Source organism: Condylura cristata, unplaced genomic scaffold (assembly GCF_000260355.1).
Source record: "Condylura cristata isolate star-nosed mole 26May11 unplaced genomic scaffold, ConCri1.0 scaffold00036, whole genome shotgun sequence".
NCBI lineage: Eukaryota > Metazoa > Chordata > Mammalia > Eulipotyphla > Talpidae > Condylura > Condylura cristata.
Genome location: NW_004567137.1, coordinates 8,461,648 through 8,485,315, shown reverse-complemented (window position 1 = coordinate 8,485,315; position 23,668 = coordinate 8,461,648). Strand labels below are relative to the sequence as shown.

At 38.7% G+C, this 23,668-nt stretch overlaps 1 protein-coding gene across 3 annotated transcripts in view; it reads left to right on the top strand.

Moving 5' to 3' along the window:
• Positions 1–1,338: 1,338 nt before the first annotated feature.
• Positions 1,339–23,668, top strand: part of AEBP2 (AE binding protein 2) — a 65,862-nt gene continuing 43,532 nt past the window's right edge. For 2 of the 3 annotated variants that reach the window (XM_012732910.1, XM_012732911.1), the window contains exons 1-2: positions 1,350–2,023; positions 22,942–23,149. In XM_012732910.1, the coding sequence (XP_012588364.1) occupies positions 1,359–2,023; positions 22,942–23,149 (873 nt within the window). In that variant the 5' untranslated portion in view covers positions 1,350–1,358. Of the gene's footprint in view, positions 2,024–22,941; positions 23,150–23,668 lie in introns of all 3 variants that reach the window. The other variant, XM_004693231.2, reaches the window with a different exon arrangement.

Genomic DNA, 23,668 nt, shown 5'->3' with positions numbered 1-23,668 from the left:
TAAAAGTATTTTTTCTTTGTTAGATCTTTATGTGATTTTTTGGCGTATAATTTGGAAGGAGTTCAAAGATTTAGACTGCCTTACTACAACAAAACTCCATTCATTCTCACCTACTTATTTATGCAAACAAGTTTCCTCAATGCTTACATCCATGGGACTGAAAAATTGGAATTGGATTGAAGCAGAATTCTCATTTTAGTAGTACTCATCCACTGAGTAAGTAAAAAAAAAAAAAGCTGGAAAAAACTCACTGAACTCAGTTTCTGCAAGATACATTTCCACCAATGTTACTTTTGTGTTTAGTACTTATTTTTTAAGAATTCGAACTACATTTGTTTGTATCAGTTGACAGGAAATTTAAAGACAACACCTTTTTAGTATATGATCACTAAGGGAGTTCAAATATAAAATGTAGTATTAGGATAAAATTCTGAAGGTGTGGTGTATAAATGAGTTCTAGAAGATAAAGGATGGCAATGACCCCAATATAAACGAGATTGTATTTAAAACTGGGGATATTGGCGGTATTAAATTGCCATGTATTTATTTAGAGTTCCTTCGTTACTTTAAAGTGTGAGAAAATATTCTTAACAAGCTAGAAAAAGTACATGTTACTTAAACTGTATAAGAACATACAAAATTATTTCAGAGGGCTCATGGGCTAAGAAGTTGGAAGATCTTGAACATAAAAGACCGATGACCTGAGACTGTGATTGAACCAACTCTTGGGGGACTCAAACTCAGGTTTGATGGAAACCTGTAGCTCCCTGTGGCTCCTTGAATTGCATTATTTATTTGGATTCACGTCAGTCGCCTCTCCTAGCCGACTGTCAGCGCTCAGAAGCCCGAGGACTTGCTCGGGCTGGCTCGGCGCCAGTCCCCGCTCCCCAGACCCCGCAGGGATGAGCGATTTCATCCCGAGGACTCCGAGAGCACTTCAAATCCCTGGCCCGCAGACTAAGATTGCGCGCGCCCGCCAGCGGCGGGGCGGGCCGGGGCGGGGCGCGGGCGTGGGAAGGCGGGGAGGAAACTCCGAACCCTCGTTGGGGCCGGAGGGGCGGGGCCGTGGCGCGAGCTCGGAACCCGTAGCCTGGGAGGTGCCGCCTCGTGCCGCCGCGCAGGCGCGCTGCCATCTCCGCGAGAGTGCGCGCACTGGCGCGCCTGTCCCCGCGCGGGCTCCGTAGCGCGTGTGCGGGCTGACGCAGCTCGCGGGCCCTCCTCCTGCTCTGCGGCGGCGTCGGCGGAGTTTGGGGCGTTGGGGAGGGGGCGAGGGAGCCAGAGTCGAGAGAGGGAGGAGGCGGCGGCGGCGGCTGCGGGGAGGAGGAGGAGGAGGAGGAGGCGGAGGAGCAGGCGCCGCCATGGCCGCCGCTATCACCGACATGGCCGACCTGGAGGAGCTCTCCCGCCTGAGCCCTCTGCCCGCCGGTAGCCCTGGCCCAGGGGCGAGGGGCCAGGCTGAGCCCCCCGAAGACGAGGAGGACGAGGAGGAGGAGGAAGAGGAGGCCGAGGCCGAGGCGGTGGCGGCGCTGCTGCTGAACGGCGGCGGCGGAGGTGGTGGGGGCGGCGGCGGAGTGGGGGGCGGCGAGGCGGAGACGATGTCGGAGCCGAGCCCCGAGAGCGCCAGCCAGGCCGGGGAGGACGAGGACGAGGAGGACGACGACGAGGAGGAGGAGGACGAGAGCAGCAGCAGCGGCGGGGGCGAGGAGGAGAGCAGCGCCGAGAGCCTGGTGGGCAGCAGCGGCGGGAGCAGCAGCGACGAGACGCGCTCGCTGAGCCCCGGCGCCGCCAGCAGCAGTAGCGGTGATGGGGACGGCAAGGAGGGCCTGGAGGAGCCCAAGGGACCGCGGGGCAGCCAGGGCGGCGGCGGGGGCGGCAGCAGCAGCAGCAGCGTCGTCTCCAGCGGCGGCGACGAGGGCTACGGGACTGGGGGAGGCGGAAGCAGCGCGACCTCCGGGGGCCGGCGAGGCAGCTTGGAGATGTCGTCGGACGGGGAACCCCTGAGCCGCATGGACTCCGAAGACAGGTCAGTGCACTGAAGCGTTTCCCCTTCCCTTCCTCCTCTCGCACTCCTGGGCCCCTCCGAGGGGACTTTTGGCCGCGATCCCCCAGCTCCCCGAACCCTCGGCCCCTCCCCCAGGCTCTCAACTCGGAAATCTCTGCGGGCCGCCGCGCCCCTCTCGCAGCGGATAGCGGCTTCCAACTCTAGACCATTTCCCCCAACTCTTCTTTCCCCGCCTTCTTTCCCCTCGGCTCTGCGCTGCGTTCGGACCCAAGGACAGTTCTGGCCCGCAAACTGTCCCCAAAGTAGGCCCAGATCCTCGGGCGGAGCCGAAGAAGGCCTTGATGTACACACCTCGGTACACAAGGTTAGCTTCACCCAACCGTGTTCACGAACACTTGTCAGAACTATAATTGACAAGTGTTTTCCAACATGGCTGGTCTCGCCTGGATTTAGAACTTAGTAGTTCACGGAGGAGATCCCCAAGTTTCACTTCTACCTAAAGCAAGAAAAAGGTTAGTCCTTTTATATTTAAACGATGCTTTCAGAGTTCACCGTTTGTAGTCATTAGTGTGGTCTCCAAAGTGATTTTATTAACTGCCCCGATTTGTTTTGCGATCAAATCTGGGAGAAAGTTTAAAAGTCGCCTAAGTCATTGTCGGAACGAATAGTGAATTGACGCCTTTTCTAAAAACTTCACGGGACCGAAGAGAATGGGAATCGCACCAAACACAGGTACAGCACTTTTATGTGCGGCTAAAATTTGTTTATATAGTAATAGTTCAACCTTAGCATCCTGATTTTAGATAATAACATTTAAAGTCATGTGTTGAAGCGGTCTGTGAAGAAGTAGCTTTTTTTCAAAGCTTGCTAGAAATAAAGTGGACAAAATGTCTTTCACTTTTTTGGATCATTAAAATTTTCATTGTATGTTTCAGATGCTCCTATCATTACTTTTTGATCTTTTTGGAAAACTTATTTTAGTTAATGGGTTTTTAATGCACTTTTTGAACGGAGAACCTCATCGTTAATATATTGTTTCTCAGGTTTATTACACTATTTTACCATCTACTGATGTTTTGATGAGCAGTAGAATTTTTAACAATTGAGTTGGTTGTAAAAGTTTGAGTACTCTCAAGTTCTAGGAATTCTGGTTGTTGACTGATAAAAATTAACACTTTGGGTTATATTTAATGTCTTTTTTTATTGTTAAAATACAAATTCCTACATATTTTGGAAATGATTAGATTGAGTTTGACATTTTAATGTCTATTTAAAACTTGTTGAGGTAAAATAGACTAATAAACTTTGGGAATATTTTACTGGTCTGTGGAATCATAGGCAATGTCGTTAAGAAAATTAAAATTTGTTGTGGACTGTAGAATGAAGCATGTGCTATTTATAATTTTTTAATAGCCCTTAGTAGCAGTAGATATTTGAAAGTTGATGTTAGTTATACAGCCAGATTCTACCACAGTTCTTCAGTTTTACCTAGCACACACAACACCTAACACTGCAGTTGTAAATTGCCTTAGTCTTTTCATTCTCACAAGGTAGAGAATGAAGAATCAAGTTGACTTGTCTTATTCAAAACAGTAAATACAGGCTATAAGTGGTGGAGCTCTGAACTTTGCAAGAGATAGAATAATTCACTTTACATAACAAGCTGTATGTATCAAGTGTTATTTTTAATTTTTAGTTAATACCTGTCCTTTGCAGCCCTCTAGGAAGGAGTGAATTAGTGGTGAAGTATTGTTTCAGGAAGAACAGTTTTGGCTTTATTACATATTTGTTAGACATTCATGAGACTATCTGGTTTTTACCTTATAACTCACGTTAAGGAAGCAATAATGTTGGTGCCACATGTACAAGGTTAAAAACTTAACTAACCAAACATACTTTTGCTTTTTCCTAATGCTTACACATTAGACGCTGCAAAATCCTGTAATCGATTTACCATCTCAGGGTAACAGATTTATGACTTGAATGAAAAGTCTTATTAGAGAAACTGGTTATGGGCTTGATATTCTTAATTTTGAAATGTTCCCTTGTTGCCTGTGAGGGTTTTTGTTTTTTCTTGCTTTGATTTGGAAACTACTATAGTTGACATTATCAGTTGTCCTGTAGATTACACCAATGTAATTGGATTTTATAGATTGATTTCATGGTAGGAAGTCTTTATTTTTGTAACTGATGGAAGGATATTGTGGTTTTAGAGTGCTTTTAAAAAAGTGAGGGCATTTCTATGGCAGTGATTTTATTATTATTAGACTTTATTCTTTCTATTAGAATACCTATTCAGATTTTCTATCATTTTGAAATGGATTGTACTTCCTGAGTTTATCTATTTGTTGCAGTCTCAAGTATTTTTAAATGTAAGGGCTTTAAAAAAAATAATCAGGTAGTAAAGTATGTGATCCAAGGTGTCATTTCACAAACATGTATTGAAGTGCTGTGGTGAAAATTGACTATGAAATGATTTTTGTTTTGGTAAATTTGAAAACTTTGAAGTTGACAATGTAGTTTACTTTTAACTTTTGTTTAAAAAAAATGGGATTTTCTTTGGGGGAAATAGGTAGTTGTATAGGACCTTTAAGTACTTTATAAAAAATTACACTTTAAGGTTGAGTTTAGACAGTAAACTTTTGGAGTTTAGAATGCCTTGATGTTTGTGTGTATATAGACTTTTGGAGTTTAAAATGCCTTGATGTTTGTGTGTATGTTCAACTAGAATATAAGCCATGACTTATTTTGAAAAAGCCAAGACCACGATTCTCATCACTCTTACCTCTTTCTGGATAAATCCAAGTGTCACGTTTTAGTTGCCTGTGGGGTAGGGTGATAACTGTGATAGAGGCTAAGCTTGTAAATCACATTAATACTTGAAGTCTACATGTAGAGGTTGTGGGCAGTATTAGGGATCTGTGGTTGAGCCAGTAAAAGACTTTGTCTAATAACATTTGGCTCATACTTACTGATAGAAGAACCCCAGTGTACTAGCTACCCCCTCGATTTCTGAAGCAGCTGTTAGTGTCCAGAATTCATTTTTTAGCTTCCCTTTCATTTTTATTAAATTTAGGGAAGAGAGCTAGTCTCAGTTTTTATTAATACTATACTTAATTGCAACTCTATTAAGATAAGTATGACTCTGTGCTAAAAACTAAGTGGAAAACATAAAAACTATGGATTTTGGGATTGAATTTATATGGAGAGATTCTGAGGAGCCATTTCATTTTTTGAAAAAACTATTAGCACCTTACTGGTTCAGTTAGGGTGTCCTGTGTATGAGGAAATTTACTGCCAGGCATAGGTACATAATGTGTACAGAATTTTTTAAAAAAGATTTTTATTTATTTATGCATACTAGAACTGGGGGGTGAGAGGATTCACCAGAGACAGAGTGGGGAGCAGAACAGGCAGATGTACTGAAATACACTGCTGAGGGGGGCAGCTGGTGGGTCAGGAGAGGTCTGCTGCAACATATGGGTCACTTCCCTGGTGGGCTAGTGAACTCCTGCTTTAGTGGCTTCTGATAGCTATGTAGTGCTGTGCTTTAACCCGTTGCATCACGAGAGAGGGCCCTATGCAGAATTCTTTATGGATGATGAGGGAGATAGGAAGACAAAAATGCATTCCATTTCATCCATTTTGTCTGTTGTTGCTAGACACTTAATTCCAAGCTGTAGATTTTGCCTTGTCTCCTTGCACAAAAGCTTTATTGACTTTAATGTAAGCAAGCTAGACATTTCAAGCTTATCTGTTACATTCTTTGTTGCCATGTAACAAATGTCCCCTAAATTTAACAACTTAAAAAATAATAAACATTTTGTTATCTTGGGGTTTCTGGCTTCATAATGGAGAGGCTTAGCTGGATCATTTTGATTCACGATCTCACTAGGTTTGTAGTGAAAGGGTCGCCAGCACTTTTGGTCATCTGAGTGCTTGACTGGGGCTGGAAATCTAAGTCCAAGATGTCTCTCATATGGGCACTCTTGTCAGGAGTCCTCAGTTACTCACCCAGTAACTGAGACTGTTTACCCTCCGAGGAAGTGATCTGAGAGTAAGGAAAGAGCAGTGTTCTTTATGATCTAAATAAATCTTTAACACTTTTTCATACATTTGCATTTAGTAGATTTTCTTACATAAAATTGCTTTACATTTTTGTTGATCTAGACAACCTTTCAGTGACTTTTTTTGTTTGAAATTGGGCTTTAATTTTTCCTCTAATTCACATATTTGTACTTGTTAGTTTTTCCTCTCTGTATAGCTTTCTTCTGTAAGTGGAGGGAATATTGCAGTATAAATAGGTCTAAAGACATAGTAGGAATCTTAGTATTGCCACATATATTATTATTTTAAGTAATAGCTTAGATGCTTTATTTCTGAGGTCCAAATGATTTTCTTCAAGAGCTCTGAACTAACAAGCCACTTGAATGCTTGCCTTATCTTTTTTTAGATTGGTATTTTTGAAATTATTTAAAACAGCTCATTTCATTATTATTATTAGTGTTAACAATAACAATAGAATTGTAAACAATGGTACTAACCAGGGTCAGGAATTGGATCATTTTATCGACATTGATGATTTAAGGTTAGCTTTCTCTGGGAATATGCTTCACCAATTAACCTGTGAAATTGTATGCTAAAATTCATGTGCTTCTCTGAGAACACATCTTAGACTTCAGGTTCTCAAAGTACTTCTTCTAAGTTGAGAACGTACTGATTTAGTGAAGATCCAGAAGTGAAAGTAAATATATGATGGGACAAGTCGGAAATTGTAAATTTCTATAAAAAGCGTATTTAAAACACTGAGTGTGATGCAAACTCTGCAGTGATGATTTTTTAAAAAACTATTACTAGAAGCAGAGATTAATATCTTATGAAATAAAATGGATAATTTGAAATTGGGGGAAAAAGGCATGGGGGGGGAGAGTGCTTTATGAGTCAGAATATTTGGATTTAAATTCTGGTTCTCAAGCTGGATGACCATGGGGCAGTTATTTAAGTTATTTAATGTCTTAGAACTCAAGGTTTCTTGTCTGCACAAAGGGGTCAATTAAAGGTTCTTCTTCTGTTCATAAGTGATTACTATTTGGTAGGTGTTTATTCTAGAGATCTGTAGAACTCCCTTGAAGTACCAGCTATGATTCTAGGTGCTGGGTTAATAAAACAAAGTCCCTGACTCTTGTGGGTTGGGAGATGGATGGCACAAATGTTCTCAGAATACCTGGTGGCTGTTACAAAGCACTGTATAATCTAAAACGACAAAATATATACTGTGCCAACTGTTAAATGTGTGGCAAGTATCTGTACATGAGTGTTGCAGGAATTTGTGAAAGGGCAGCTGTATAATAATATTTTACTGTAAATCTACCATGTAGGCAAATTTCTTTAACATTCAGCTTTTATTTATGGTTGAGTTAAAAGACTTCATAATACTTTTTCACTATTTTACTGACTACTGCTGATGTTAGTAAAAAGCTTGGAAGTTTGTTTTCTAATAATGTCAGTAGATTTGCAGTGAAATAATCACACTGAATTGTATTGTAAAAATAATAATTATGGCCCTCCCTGGTGGCGCAGCGGGTTAAAGCACAGCACTGAGAATCTAAAGCCGCTTCCGCATGAGTTCGATTCCCGCCTGCCCCGGAGGTGACCGCATGGTGTGACAGACCTCTCCTGACCCACCCGCTGCTCCCCTCAGCAGTGTACTTCATTGATCTGCCTGTTCTGTTCCTGACTCTATCTCTGGTGAAGCCTCTCACCACCCCGGAGCCTCTGGCCTGTACCCCAGTTCTGTATGCACAAATAAATAAATAAATCTTTAAAAAAATAATAATTATATTGACTTTAGAACACAATGGACAGTTTTAGGCATGCATAGGCGATCAGGTTGATGTTTAAAAGCATTACTGTTAATTGTGTGCTCTGTGCACTGATGAGGAAATGTTATGGTGCCTTCTGAAATGTTTAACAAAAATGAGAAGATGAATGCATTATTTTCCTATTTTTTCTGTAAATTTGCTTGTGATGTAACACATTAAAATTTAAACTAGAGGGGGGTCTCCATAGTGGACTAGGGTTAAGTCTCAGTGCTACCACTACAGAAGCCCACTACTAGAGCCTGAGTTTGATCCTGGCCAGGGAGCTAACCCATATGTTGCAGCAGACCTCTCGTGCCTCACCAGCTGCTCCCCTCAGCAGTGTATTTCAGTAGATGTGCCTGTTCTGCTTTCCACTTTGTCTCTTGTGAATTCTCTCAAACCCATCTGCCTCCACCTCTGGCCAGTATCCCATTTCTTCTGCACAAAAATAAAAATTTAAACTAGCAAATATTATAGTCAGTGACTAAGAGTTTTGTTGCAAGAGGGGGAACTAAATTTTAGGACTAGGTGAATGATAAGAAATTTCTAGAAGGCTTAAATGAAACATAGGAGGAAAGCAGCTTAGCATATTCAAGAAATTCTACCTACATTGCAACCGGACAGTAAGACTTAATAACTAATGGGAGGCCTTTCATGCCAAGACACATGCACAGAACTTTCTGGGTATAAGTTTGGGTATGGAATTCTTTTGCCTCCCCCCAACTGCTGTCTCTGTAATTCCTAGTCACATTTGGATATTACCGTGAACACTTTCTCAAGGCAATATATTCCTGGTTCTTTGATAGACATATTGCTGTCACTTGGCAGTTCTTCATTGTCCTTATCACAACTTAAATGAGTTTTATTTACTATTTCTCTTCCTGCAGATGGTGTGCTTCGTGAGAATAGGAACCATGTCTGTTTTGGTCATTGCTGTATTTGTAGCACCTGGCACAGCACTTGACACATTTTTGGGATTCTCAAGTTTATTTTGGAGGATGATGAAACTCTCTTGCTGGAAAATTAATCATATGTGGCAGAGGTAGAGAAGGAAAGTTTGGGAGCTGGGAGACCAATTAGGAGGCTGTAGTTATAGTGCAATTATAGTGAAATGAAGAGATTAGGCTGGAGTTAGGGGGGAAAGTTAGACTTAGAAATCAGAGGAGAGGAAAGCTAATTTCTGGAGTGGTCTGTAATAAAAATGTTATTACTGTTTATGAAATAAAAGTTTTCTTGGTCTTAATTGGAACAATAGCTTACCTTATTTTTTCAGACATACGCATTACTAAAAGCTAAAACAACTTTGGATAGTGAAAGAGCATGAGCCTTAAGTCAGGAAGACTTGCCTTGTTACATCAGTTTAACTTCTCAGTAAGTTGTTTGCTTACTTGTAAAATAGGAGAAATAACAGTGAAAATGCTATAGTTAAATGAATTGGGTATGAAAAGTACCTATGGGTGTTTTTAACTCCACATCATCCTTCCATTTCTTAAGCACAGAAATGTGGAAAGAAAACTCTAGTGAGAATAAATAATCAATACTGTACTCTAACTTTACTAGAAGCTGCCTGCAGAAAATTTGGAAAATCATTTCACTTCTGAAGCTCAGATTTTTTTTAATAAGTTTTTTTTTAATGAGGTTGTTTTATTCAAGAGTATTAAGTAATTGGGAGCTTATAGGTGGTGATTCTGTGGTTTACTTGGGAAGTGAAATAGAAGTTCCTTTTCCTATCCATTAGACAACAACCCAGAAGATTGTGGTGTAGCTGTGCTGCATTCAGACATCAGACATCCATAGATATTTTAGATAAGTTCTTGATTCAAAATCATCTCAAGTCTGCTTCATATTTATGGTGTTGTGTTGAAATAATAGTTGTGTTTGTGTTCTCTAGACTATAACATTTTTAATATTAAAATCATGTCTTTATACTTATGTACTTAACTAGTCTTATACCTTTTTTTTTTTTTTAAGATTTATTTGTTTGTGCATACAGAACTGGGGAACAGACCAGAGGTGCAGGGGGAGTGAGAGGATTCACCAGAGTCAGAATGGGGAGCAGAAAAGGCAGGTTGACAAAGTATAAGGCTGAGGAGAGCAGCTGGCAAGACAGGAGTGGTCTGCTGTGCCATGTGAATCACCTGGGGGAGAGGGGGAGAGAGATTGGGATGGAACTCTGCTGCATTGCTGGCCTTGGCTAGCTTTGCAGTGCTGCACTTTTAACGCGCTGTGGGAGGGCCCCTAGTCTTATACTTACACTTACTAGTACACTGCTTATATTCTGTGATTGGTTGAACTCAGCTGAATTATGTACCTGATTCATATGTCTTCTTTCCACCAGTGTGGCTTTCCCCACTTTGCTTTTAAGAATTTGAGAATTGAACTTAGTGAAAGGATTGTAGGTTCAGTTCATTGCATCCTCACAGAGTGAGTGAGGAAGCAGGCAGAGATTTTTAACTTTTTAACTTTGTCCTAAGTGATAGTTCTTGAAGATGTCCTTCTGGTTCTTGAGTGATCTTTGTTCTGCCTGTATGACTGTTGTAGTTATCTTGGTCAGAGAAGTTTAATTAAAATAGTATAAGGGGCTATTTTAATTTTCACCCTTTTTTTGTGTAGAGTAACTTATGTGCTAGTTCATTTAGAACCCTATTAAGATTATGAAATCTAAAAGTTCATTTTTTTTTAAAAGTTCATTTTTAAGTGTTGCACTTATTTATACTTTAGGGGAAGGAGGAGTTTTTTTTTTTTTTTTTTAAAGATTTATTTATTCATACAGACCTGGGGTACAAGCCAGAGATGCGGAGGGTGAGAGGCTTCACCATAGACAGAGTGGGGAGCAGAACAGGCAGATCAACGAAGTACACTGCTGAGGGAAGCAGTGGGCGGGTCAGGAGAGGTCTGCTGCACCATGTGGTCACCTCCATGTGGACACCTCCGGGGCAGGCTGGGATCGAACTCATGTGGAAGTGGCTTTAGCTTCTTAGTGCTGTGTTTTAACCCGCTGCGCCACCAGGGAGGGCCCAGGAGGAGTTTTTATTAACACCTTCCAACTTAGTTCTAATTTTTCAAATTCCAAGTCCCTGATTGAATTCTGATTTTTAGTTATATTCTGAATTTCTAAGAAAGATGAAGTGTGTTACCAATTAAGTGAAAGCACAGGGATTTTAGGAGGCATTTCTCAGTAAATACCTTTACTAGCTTATTTCTATATTATGAAATAAATATTTGTCAGTATACTATGAATGACTCATACTTTTTGTCCATTAAACTCATGTAGGGAATTATGCAGACATGTCTTGAGCACTAACTAGTGTAGTCTTTCTTGTTAAAGCAGTATATGTTAAAATCATCTGATAATTTTTATGATTTAATACTAAAAAAATCTGAAATAAATGGGATAGCTTTAGTATATAGTGGTGTTGTCCTTCATAGATTTTTTTTTTTACATGCTGTCAATTGCCTAAGAAATTTTCCTGAAAGTTTTTAAGAAGATAAAAGGCAACTCTTTGTAGATAGTCTAATTGTAATGAAGTAGGATACTTCTAATATTAGTCTTTTTTGATGATAATTGCTTGCTGATCTCTTAATCTGGATGAAAAATGTGGGTGGGATAATCTTAATGGGCAATAGAGTAGAGATGAGAAAAAATTTAATGTAATGTATGCAGGGCTTAGTGGTAGTAGAACAAGGATGCAGTCTGCTTGTTTTCCATAGCCTATATTTCATCATTGTTGCACAAAGTCCCTTTTGGCCAATTTAGTGAATGCTGCTGGGTCTTGGGGAAAAAGTCTTTTGTCTTTATTCAGAGAAATAATTGTGGGGATAGAGAGTAGTCTTTTTCTTGATTAGAAAAATCTATTTTAGCTTCTAAAATTATAGTGATAATAGCTTGTAATTACAGTAATAATAGTAATAATAATATCTTGGTTTGGCTAATGATTTTTAGTGTGCCTCCAATTAATTTTTATGATTATCTCAGTGTGACAAAGCCATATATTTTACTTTCCTTGAAAAATCTACTTAAGTCTGTCACTAAAAACTATGGGAGCATTTACTGTGTACAAGGCACTGACTAGGTTTAAGAGTATATCCTAAATGAGAGCTTTCTAAGTGGTTTATAGTACATACACATCATCCAGATAAGGAATTAAAGTTCCTTCTATCCTATGTGAGCAGGAAGACCTTAAGAAAGTTTACTTGAACCTACGTACCATATGCAATAAAATAGGCAATTGTTTTCACTTTTCACCCCTTAGTTTCTAAGTTACTGATCTAAAAGCTTATAGTGCCTCAGCAGTTTGGAAGGCAAAACTAGATTGTCTTACAGAAAACTAATAATGTTTCAGATTTCTTAAGACCAATCTTGATAATTTATTATTAGTTCTTAATAAATAAAATTTTAGTTTTTGTTTCTTTATCTCAGAATAGGAGTTGGGTTTGTTTCAGTGGCCTAAATTACAAATTTCGGGCAACCTGATTGCATTAGTGCTTTCTATGACTATCCTTAAAATTATTTTTCTTTCTTTCTTTTTTAATAAAGCCTATTGACTTGTAAGAACCAAATGTTTACCTTGTTAGTAAACCTATTTGCCCAGTGAGTAATTCTAAACCTCCTGTTGTGTATGCACTGTAAATGTAGAAAAGTAAAGAAACAACCTCATGTGCACACTGGATGAAATCTGTTAAATATTTCAGTATTTGTTAAATCTTTGTCAGATGTCTGTATTAAGTGTAGCAGTAAAAATTGTTTGACATTACTGTTTCACAGTTGTGAGATTTGGGCAGGACATTTAAGTTTTGCCTTAGTCTCACACCTGTAAGATGAGGATACTAATCGTATTTCCTCATAGGGTTGTTGGAAGTATTAGAAGTTAATACATAATCAGATTTTGTTCCAGTTATGCAGGCTGCATGACAACCAAGTCCTGTATACAATAGTTAAAACAATTATTTTGCTTACAGATGTTGATCTGAGCAGGACGTGGCAGGATTAGATCATTCTTGCTCTACTTGGTGTCATTCAGGAGCAGCAAAAGGCTGCTGGTGAGGGCCATCTCCAGATGCACTCTTGCATCTGTCTCTTCTGGTGCCTGGGCTGAGAAGACTAACATCTGGAAACTGGGACCAGCTGAGGACTCCCATCATCTCTCTCTTACTCTTCATATTTTCTTCAAAGGTTCTTCATCATTATGATTTTTGGGAACCAGATTTCTTCATATGGTAGTTCGTGGCTCCCACCCTGTGTGTTGTGAGGAGCCAGACAGAAAATATATTGCTTTTTATCATCTAGCCTTAGAAGTCTGGCAGTGTTATTTCTATAGTAGTTTCAGGACTGAGCAGATCCAAGGGTGATAATGCAGACCTTCTACCTCCTGATGTCACATTGTAAGAAAAGTATGTGTGAAGGTATGGATTGGTGTCTTTGGAAAAGACACTATGATACAAGCATATAGAACAGTAGAGGATGTATAGCAACTAGTGTGTGTTGTTAGAAATAAAGAATGGGAAGTTAGGTTTAGTAGTGTCCTTTTGTGATAAATTTTGATATAGAACTTATAAATAAATGACATAATCCCTTTCCTTTAGAGAAAGTTGTAAACTGTAACAGGTACTGTTTACAGTTTTTCTTTAAGTACCTTTGCTTTTAATTGATTCAGCTTTACCTTTTTTAAATAAGTTATTTATGTATACAGAACTGGGGTACAGGCCAGAGGTGCAGGGACAGTGAGAGGATTCACCAGAGACAGAGCAAGGAGCAGAATAGGCTGATCGTTGAAGTACACTGCTGAGGGGAGCAGTGGGTGAGACAGAAGAGGTCTGCTGTGCCATCTGGGTCACCTCTAGGGCTGGGGATTGAACTCAGACTGAAAGGGATGTGGCACGTTTGCAATGCTGCCTCCTAACTGGCTGTGTCACCAGGAAGGGCTGACTTTTAATTCATTTGTCAGTGCCTGCAATAAGGAGCAAGACACATAATTATTGTCCATCCAACAAAGGGAGGTGAAAATGGTAGGCTAGTGCAAGTAGAGACTCATTATTTCTCTTTTGAGTGTCACTGTTGTACAGTGTCAGAGATTCCAAAAAGAAGGCTCTTCTTGAGTAAATGCTTAGCACTTTTGAATTGTACTCTAAATAATTTTGAGAATACAGAGAAATACAGTAATTTTTTTTTAGTAACGAGTGGCAATTTGATTATAGATGGAAGAAGGCATATTACCTATTAGACAAATAATAGTGTTCCTGGTTGTAGGATTAGATTGGCAATTCTTGTGTATGATTATCATGTGTTTTATCTACAATCTGGTAAAATACTTTGAAAACTACATATCCTTATTTCTGTTCAGAGTGTACTGCCATTTACAAAGTTAAGTATATAATGCTTACTCTGACCCTGTTTAATCTTAACACCAGAAAGGTTTTTGTCTCCTTATATTTCATTGTTTTCTTCATTTCAAAAATTTTTTTTAAGATTTTCTTTTTATTTATATATGTTTACAAGAACTGGGGTATAGGCCAGAGGTACAGGGGTTGAGAGTAATCACCAGAGACGGTGGATACTCTGTCTCTGAGAACAGGCAGGTCTACTGAAATATGCTGCAGAGGGGAGCAGTGGGCGAGACAGGAGAGGTCTGTTGTGCCATGTGGGGCAGCTCCCTTGCATAGAAAATAATCTAAAAACAATTTATAGACTTTGAGTAGTAGGTAGAATCTTTTTTCCAAGTGAATTTTTATGTGCAATTCCAGTGCATAAACATTAAAATACTTAATTTTTTGTAAGTTCAAAGGTTTAGCATTAATTTGTGAAATCAGAATAGTAAGGCTTTTTATATGAATTTAAGCTAGAAGTGGGGTTTGGGGGTTATACAAGTGTATCAGTTTAGCATCTAGTTTATTTCCTTACTGCTTTGATGCTTTATCTTGGAAATTTAACTTGCAGATGGCAGCAGCTTGTCTTTCAAGTCACCTTCTCATCCAAGCTATGAAAAGGGGATCAATTTGAGAATGTTATTTGAAAGGTACCAATGTTAAATAACTTCTGTTTTTTTACTTAATATCACAAATGGGAAAGTGATCAGAATTTCAAAATTAAAGAACAGGTTTTTTTTGTTTTTGTTTTTTTTAAATTTAACATCAGCCTTTTAATTTGTTATCAGACACATGGGATAGCCTCCTAGGAGAGAAAGTAAGAAAGTAACCATTATTGGAAGGCAGTTAATTGCTGGGAAGGACAGGAGGTGTGTGATTTGCAGATCCAGTTTTGTGTGGACCCTTAAATTTGAACTGGGGGAACACTGCAGAGCTACTGCCTTCCTTATTAATGACATTTTGAAATTCTGCTATTTTTCATTTAATATTTTTTTACTATCAAGAGCAAGTTATTCTTGATTTTAAATAATATGCTCATCTCCCTTGCCAGGTTCTTGTCTTCTACTCCCCTTTAAAGTTAGGCATTTCTAACCTAGAAATCATTACGAGTAGGGAGAAAAGAGAAGAAACCAACGTTACCAAGAAAACCTACAATACAGATGGATTTCCTTATGGATAACTGAAGAGAAGACTGCAGATAATATTGAATCTCAAAATCAGCAATTAATCTCAGAATAAAAACTATGTTGTTTTTTTTTAAATAGAAAATAACTTTTCCAGTTAAAAAATAGAAGTGGCCTCCCTGATACATAGGGGTTAAGTCTCAGCATTATCACCACAGCAGCCTGAGTTTTCGATCCTGGTCTAGGAACCCGCATGTGGCACAGCGAACCTCTCCTGTCTTGCCTGCTGTTCCCTTTAGTGTATCTCAGTAGGTCTGCCTGTTCTGCCTGCCTCCCTCTACTCTGTCTCTGGTGAATCCTCTCACCCCTTCATCTCTGGCCTACACCCCAGTTCTTGTATGGAAAAAGTAAAGAAAAATCTTTGGGAAAAAAAATGTGTGCTGTTTTACATTTAATGTCAAACCTAATAATTAAATTTTCATTTCTGTCTCTGCATATAGGTAGTTTTCTGCATTGAATTGCCTTGCTTGGAGAAAATTGGCTTTATCCAGCTACTTAGTTGGAAAAGGAAGGCGTATTTTAATAATTTAGACATTTGTGTGGCTTTGTTGATAATCTATTAAAACTTGACAGATGAGGTGTTTTAGAGATTGTTTGCTGTGTGAAACCTAAAGCCATACCATGTCAGTGAACTTTTCTTACTTGTGACATTAAGACCATGATCATGCCCTTCTCAGTCATGATAACTTAGCATCCATGTATTGCTTTCCTCTGTTCTGTGTTTCATTATTTAGCAGCTGATATTTAACTTCTCAGTGTTGGCAATCAGTCAGCCATGGTCATGCCCACTGAGCATGTGTTTTGCTAGGAAGCATTTTGAGTTCTCAAAGAAAAGGAGTGTTTTTGGATACATATGTGAGGTGGCTCTTGAGCTATTAAAGGAATCCATCTTAATAACATCTGTATAGTTAACTATGTTGTGGTGAAAAACTGGTCTGCCAGATAATTTCCAACAAAATCCCTGGAAAAGAGGAAAATAATCACGTATATGACCCTTAATGTTGTATCACAGTTCCTAACAATGTATTTGTTTGAGACTTAAGGATGTACTGTTGTCATGGCTGTGTCCACATGCTTTATCATTCTACAGTTTGAGACAATTTCTTAAAGTTTCAGTTTTGTAATAATAGTGAGAGATCTTTGAGTATTGGCAGTATCATCAAGAAGTAGGCACTTGTTAAAAATACTTGTATCCATGTCCTTCTCCAAACCTACTGAATCGGAACCTTCAATCATTAAGTTCTTAGGTCATTCATATACATACTCATTTGAGAAGTATTGCTTTAGATTATTGAAACTCTGGTAACTTTTTTTTTTTTTTTAAGATTTATTTATTTATGTTTATATAACTGGGGTACAGGTCAGAGATGTGGTGGGTGTGTGTCTGGGTGGTGTCCCTGGAGTCTCTAGTGCATGGGACTTGCCTCTCAACCTCCTTTGCCACTGCAGGTGCAGCTTCATAAATGTTGATAAACACCTGTGTTATGCTGTTCTTTTAGATCAAGGTTCATATGAAGTTTTTTTTTTTTTTCACCAGAGACAGTGTAGCGAAGGGAACAGGCAGATCTGTTGAAATACACTGCTGAGGGGAGCAGCAGGCAGGTCCGGAGAGGTCTGCTATGCCATGTGCGTCAGCTCCCTGGCTGGGATTGAACTCCTGCTGCAGTGGCTTCGGAGAGCTTCATAATGCAGTGCTTTAATCCGTTGTGCCACCAGGGAAAGCCCACATTTTGTATCTTATGTTTTTTTCCTAATATTTGTTGCTTTTATGTACATTTTATAGACTCACTATGTGTTCATTGGAAAAGGAATTAAGTGAGTGAAACATTTTAATATATATGAACCTAGAAAGAGAAGATCATCTTTCAGTTGTGGTCTTTTTATTATCTTACTGTTACAGGAAGAAGAACACTGCCTTAAAATTGTGTGTAGCCCAGAGTTCTGTCATTCAAATTACCTCTAACTGCATTTCTACTTCTCTGTGTCAAGTATTTATTAGTCTTAACGCTTGGTGAGAACCAGTGATTCCAGAATGGTGCTGAGGCCAAAAAGAAGCCTGAGGATTTAGTATTGGCCACATCCTATGTGTTGGAGCCTAGAGGGGCTATGAAGTACTTGAACTGGTGGCTCTTGCTAGACTGGGAGGTTCTGTAATGATGCTTTCTGTCTGAGTGGTGTCTCTGGAGTCTCTAGTGCATGGGACTTGCCTCTCAACCTCCTTTGCCATTGCAGGTGCAGCTTAGTAAATGTTGATAACACCCGTGTTACGCTGTTCTTTTAGATCAAAGTTCATATGAAGTACTGTTTTTTTTTTTTTTTTTTCAGTGAATGATACTGGTGCATGTAGGTAGACTGGTTAAACAATGTATAATGTTTATAATTTGAACTTGTAAGTTTTCCCTTCTGTGTAGTAAAAGGTAATAAGCAAAAGAATGCTAAGCATTATATAGATAAATCACTAGTTGAATCTATCACATAATGTATGAGTCCTTTGACCTTGCTTTATTTACTTTGAATAAAACTTACTTGATTGCATTTTCAACTACTTTTGAACCTTTTAGTAAAAGCAGTTATAGCTATGTAGTTAACAATGATACAGAAGGGTTAATACAGTGAAGGTTTTTCTGCCCATCTTCCCTCCTCCTCCTCATGCAAATAGCATTTGTGGTATTCTGTGTTTTCTCGCAAAGGAAGTTTTGCTTTTAGAGAGTGGCTGTATCTCTGTAGGTTTCCTTAGCCCTCTTAGCCATGTAAGTTGGAACATTAATGCCCAGCACTTTTTGTGGGTTTTAAAATTAACTACACCTTGAAAATTGTGCCACAATAAGTCATTGAGGTTTAACTCTTCTTCCTAGATTGTTTATAAATTGAGTGTGATCTGTATGGTCGCTCACTTAAAATTTTTATGTTTTACAACCAATCAGAAGAAGCAGAAATAAAAAAAACCATCCCCTTTTCAATTAAAACAAAAAGAATCAAATACCTGGGAGTCAACCTAACAAAAGAGGTAAAAGACCTCTACAAAGAAAATTACAAAACACTGTTAAAAGAAATACAAGAAGACACCATGAAATGGAAAGACATCCCCTGCTCATGGATCGGGAGAATTAACATCATCAAAATGGACATCCTGCCAAAAGCAATATACAGATTTAATGCCATCCCCATAAAAATCTCAATGACATTCTTCAAAGAAATAGAAAAAATGTTGATGAGATTCATATGGAACAACAAAAGACCTCGAATAGCCAAAACCCTCATGTCTAAGAAAAATCAAAATGGAGGCATTACAATTCCAAACTTCAAGCTGTACTACAAAGCCATAATAATCAAAACTGCATGGTACTGGAACAAGAATAGACATACAGACCCAGTGGATTCGAATAGAAAACCCAGATATAAACCCACAAGTTTATGGACAGCTAATTCTTGACAAAGAAGCAAAGAAGATACAATGGAACAAAGAAAATTTGTTGAGCAAATGGTGCTGGGAAAACTGGGAAGCTACATGCAAAAAAATGAAACCAGATCATTACCTCACTCCATTCACAAAAATCAACTTGAAGTGGATTAAAGACCTAGACATAAGAACTGAAACCATAAAATTCCTGGAAACAAAGATGAGCCAAACACTACATGACATACACTTCAGCAACATCTTTAAAGATAGAGCACCCAGTGCCACAATAGTGAAGGCAAGGATAAATAGATGTTACTACATCAAGTTAAAGAGCTTCTGTACAGCAAAAGAGACATTACAAAAAACAGACAGCCCACTAATTGGGAAAACATTTTCTCACACAAAAGCGGTGGTAAAGGACTGATCACAAAAATATACGGAGAACTCAAGAAACTCAACAAAAATAAAATAAACAACCCATCAAAAAATGGGCAGAAGCGCTAAAGAGACACTTCTCCAAAGAGGAAATGCAGATGGCCAATAAGCATATGAAAAAAATGTTCAACATCTCTCCTAACAAGGGAGATGCAAATTAAAACCACAATGAGATACCACCTCACCCCAGTGAGAATGGCACATCTTCAAACAACTAGCAACAACAAATGTTGGCGAGGATGTGGAGAAAAAGGAACTCTCCTGCACTGCTGGTGGGAATGCAAACTAGTACAACCACTATGGAAAACTGTTCGGAATTTCCTCAAACTGCTAAACATGGAGCTTCCCTACAACCCAGCAATCCCACTCCTAGGTATTTACCCAAAAGACATAAAAACACGAAAAGATACCTGCACCCCCATGTTTATTGCTGCTTTTTTTCCAATTGGGAAGATGTGGAAGCAGCCCACATGCCCAAAAGTGGATGACTGAATTAAAAAGTTGTGGTACGTATATACAGTGGAATATTACTCCGCAACCAAAAAAAGAAAAAACACATGTCTTTTGCAGCAACTTGGATGGAGCTGGAAAAGACCATGGTTAGTGAGATAAGCCAGAAAGAGAAAGAAAAATACCGGATGGTTTCATTCAAAGCAGGAGTATAATGGACCAAGCTAGAAAGTAATAAGAACAATGAACAGTCATATACCAGAGACATTTTGTGGGGGTGGAGTGGGGAATGGGATCAAAAACGGGGGCGAGGGAGAGGGAAGTGCACGGGACTGTGGTGATGGCACACTGGTGACTCAGTGATGGGAAACCTACGGGGATTACAATTGAGATGAAAAAAAAAAAAGTACAAAATGATGTAAAAATGAACTATTATAAAAATTGTTATGTTTTATATGCCTTTGGAGTTATGTAGTATATATGAAAGTATGAATTTTATAGTTAAAATGTTTTAAAATATGTAAAATAGGTGTTATGGAAAATAGGTAACCATTTCATGGTTTAGGACCTCGTGAAAGTTGAAATTTCTAGCACTTAAATAAAAATTTGTATTTTATTATAGTCCAGCCACCATATCCATAGTTACTAATTCTTGCAATACTGAACTATATGAATGGAAGAGCTGATGCATTGTGAGATTATTACAGAAATTAAAACTTTTTTAAAACAAGATTTATTTATGCACACAGAACTGGGGTATAAGCCAGAGAGGTGTAGGGGCAGTGAGAGGATTCCCCAGAGACAAAGTGGGGAGCAGAATAGGCCGACTGACTGATGAAGTACACTGCTGAGGGGAGCAGTGGGCAGGTCAGGGGAGGTCTGCTTGCGCCATGGTCACCTCCAGCGTGGGAATCGAACTCATGCTGAAGTGGCTTTAGCTTCTTAGTGCTGTGCTTTAACCTGCTGCACCACCAGGGAGGGCCAGAAATTAAAACTTATTTTTTTTAATTTATTTTTTATTTTATTATTATTTTTTAAAGATTTATTTATTTGTGCACACAGAACTGGGGTACAGGCCAGAGGCTCAGGGGCAGTGAGGGCTTCACCAAAGACAGTGGGGAGCAGAAAAGGCAGATCCACGAAGTATACTGCCTAGGGCGGGTCAGGAGAGGTCTGCCACACCATGTGGTCACCTCCGGGGCAGGTGGGAATCGAACTCACGGGTCAGGAGAGGTCTGCCACACCATGTGGTCACCTCCGGGGCAGGTGGGAATCGAACTCACGTGGAAGCGGCTTTAGATTCTCAGTGCTGTGCTTTAACCTGCTGTGCCACCAGGGAGGCCCCTTATTTTTTATTTTTTTAAAGATTTATTCGTACAGAACTGGGGTACAGGCCAGAGATGCGGAGGGAGAGAGGATCCATCAGAGACAGAGTGGGGAGCAGAATAGGCAGATAGACGAAGTACACTGCCGAGGGGAGCAAGGGGAGGCCAGGAGAGGTCTGCCTTGCCATGTGGATCTCTCCCACCTCATGCAGAGGTGGCCCAAGCTTCCCTGTGCAGTTCTTTAATCCGCTGGGCCACCAGGGAGGGCCAAAACTTTTTTAAAAAAAATTAAATATAATAGTTTATTTTTGCATCATTTTGTACATTTAAAACTTTTTAAAATGAGTTTTACAGTTGAAATTTAAGAATCCTGAATTGACTGGTAAATATTTAGTCAGATGAATGCAAATCCTTTATCCATTTTAAAGTTCTTTTTTTTTTTATTTTAATACGAATTTCAGATTTATAGCACTGCATGCAGTTGACATGGTGAATGCTAATATGGTGCCTTATGTTCTCCACCATTGACTGTGTAAAGGGGAATCTGAGACATTTTCACATTTCCCTTTCCTGGATGCCTGAAGCATCCTTTAAAGTCTTCCCCTACCTTTTTTCATTGGATGCATTTGATGTTAGACACATCATTATGAAGCTTACTTTAATAAGTTAAAACTCAGTTTAGTTCTTAGATATGAACACATAGGATTGTGGTGTTTATTTTCACTTTTAGAAGACATGTACTGAAATAATGGCTTAAATATCATGTTTGTAGTTTGTGGATGGTTCAGAAAGATAGATTATATATAACAAATGGGGCAAAATAGTAATTGTTGAGTTCAGATTTAGATATACTTCTGAATTAGACATTTTTTTTAATAAAACGTTGAAGGGGAGGTTTGTAGAAAATTAAACCTCGTGTAAGTTAAACTTTTCATAGTTTACCAGTGCTTAGGTTGCTAGCGATACCGATTTTGACAGTGTTTATTTTGAAAATTGCCACTGTTAAGCCTTCTGTGAGGATTGAAGCTACTTTGATTTTTTTTTTTTTTTTTTTTTTTTTTTTGCTGCTGCGTAGATCCTCAAAAACTTAAAATGAATTGCTTTTTAAGTGAGGGTAAATTGCTTGTTACGATGTAAAATTTAATGATTTTGTTACTTGTGTTATAATAGCTTTTAGTAAATAAAAGTTACTAATATGTAATACCGTTAGTAAATAAAAAGCAGTAGAGTGGTATTTTCAGTCTTTTGGTAGGTAGAGATTAGTCAGAAAAGTTGAGGGCCTGCTAAAAACATTTGGATTTTGGTAAAATTAGGGAACATTTACTGCTTTCTCCATGTTTGTTTCTTTTATTTAGAAAGGGAAATAGAGCAAAATTTCCCAGCTTCTTTAAAGAGAGAGAGAGGTAGACTGGGGCAGCAGTTGTATCTCAGGTTAGTGAATAGAAGAAGAGACTTAAGGTCAAAAAATGATTTGCAGAACTGTAAAGGTAATCTCTTGATACTGAATTATTTATAGTGGGATAGGATTATTTTACTTTGTCTTGATTTTTGGAACTATGGAAGGGATCAAATGTCATGAACTTGTGTGTGTGTGTGTGTGTGTGTGTGTGTGTGTGTGTGTGTGCGCGCGCGCGCGCGCATTTCAGTAGGGCTTAGTATATAAATATCAAATTGGGGAATCACGTTTGCCAAAAGTTGCTTAAATGATCTCATACCTAGTTTTGAGGTACTGCTGTTTTTGGCCTTGATTTGTACTTCATTGCCAACTAAATAATTTCAAAGCTTTATTTTTAAGGGAGAACATGGGTAGTATGTTTTGTTTGGAGCAGAATGTCAAGTGGTAATCTTAATTAAATATTTATAAGATTATATTCATTTAGTGAATTCTAGGAATAACACAGCCTTTTTTCTTCTTTTGTAGCATAAGCAGTACTATAATGGATGTAGACAGCACAATTTCCAGTGGGCGTTCAACTCCAGCAATGATGAATGGACAAGGAAGCACTACTTCTTCAAGCAAAAATATTGCCTATAATTGTTGTTGGGACCAGTGCCAGGCTTGCTTCAACTCTAGTCCAGATCTGGCAGATCACATCCGTTCCATACATGTAGATGGTCAGCGAGGAGGGGTTGGTTTTATCATTTCTTTTTTTCATTCCCTCTTTCATTAGTTTCATTAATTTATAATTGCTAGTTAGGTTCTTATTCTGAAAGAAATTTGGGATTATTTTTATACCGACTTTAGATTTTCAGTTTTTCCCTTTAATTTATTTCCAGCATAGGTAATGGAGTCAAATCATAGCTAGATCACATTTGCTACATTTTAATTTGTTACTAGGTATGCTACTTTTAATTAGCTAGACTTTCTAAAGTATAAGTGGGGTCATTACAGATATATATGTATTCTTAGGTTCTACTGTTTTTTAAGTTGACATTTAGGAATTGGCACTATTTAAGATTTTTCTTGTTAAAGTGCTCCTAATTATCTCTGATGTTGATATTAATTGGAGAGCCTGTTGATAGCAAGACTATTATATATAATTCTTTTATTTATGAGAATTGATTGTCTTTCTCAGGTTTTGGTTTAGATAGAAAATTTGATTAGTTTTAACCTGTACACGTTCAAGAATATATTTAAAATTGCTATT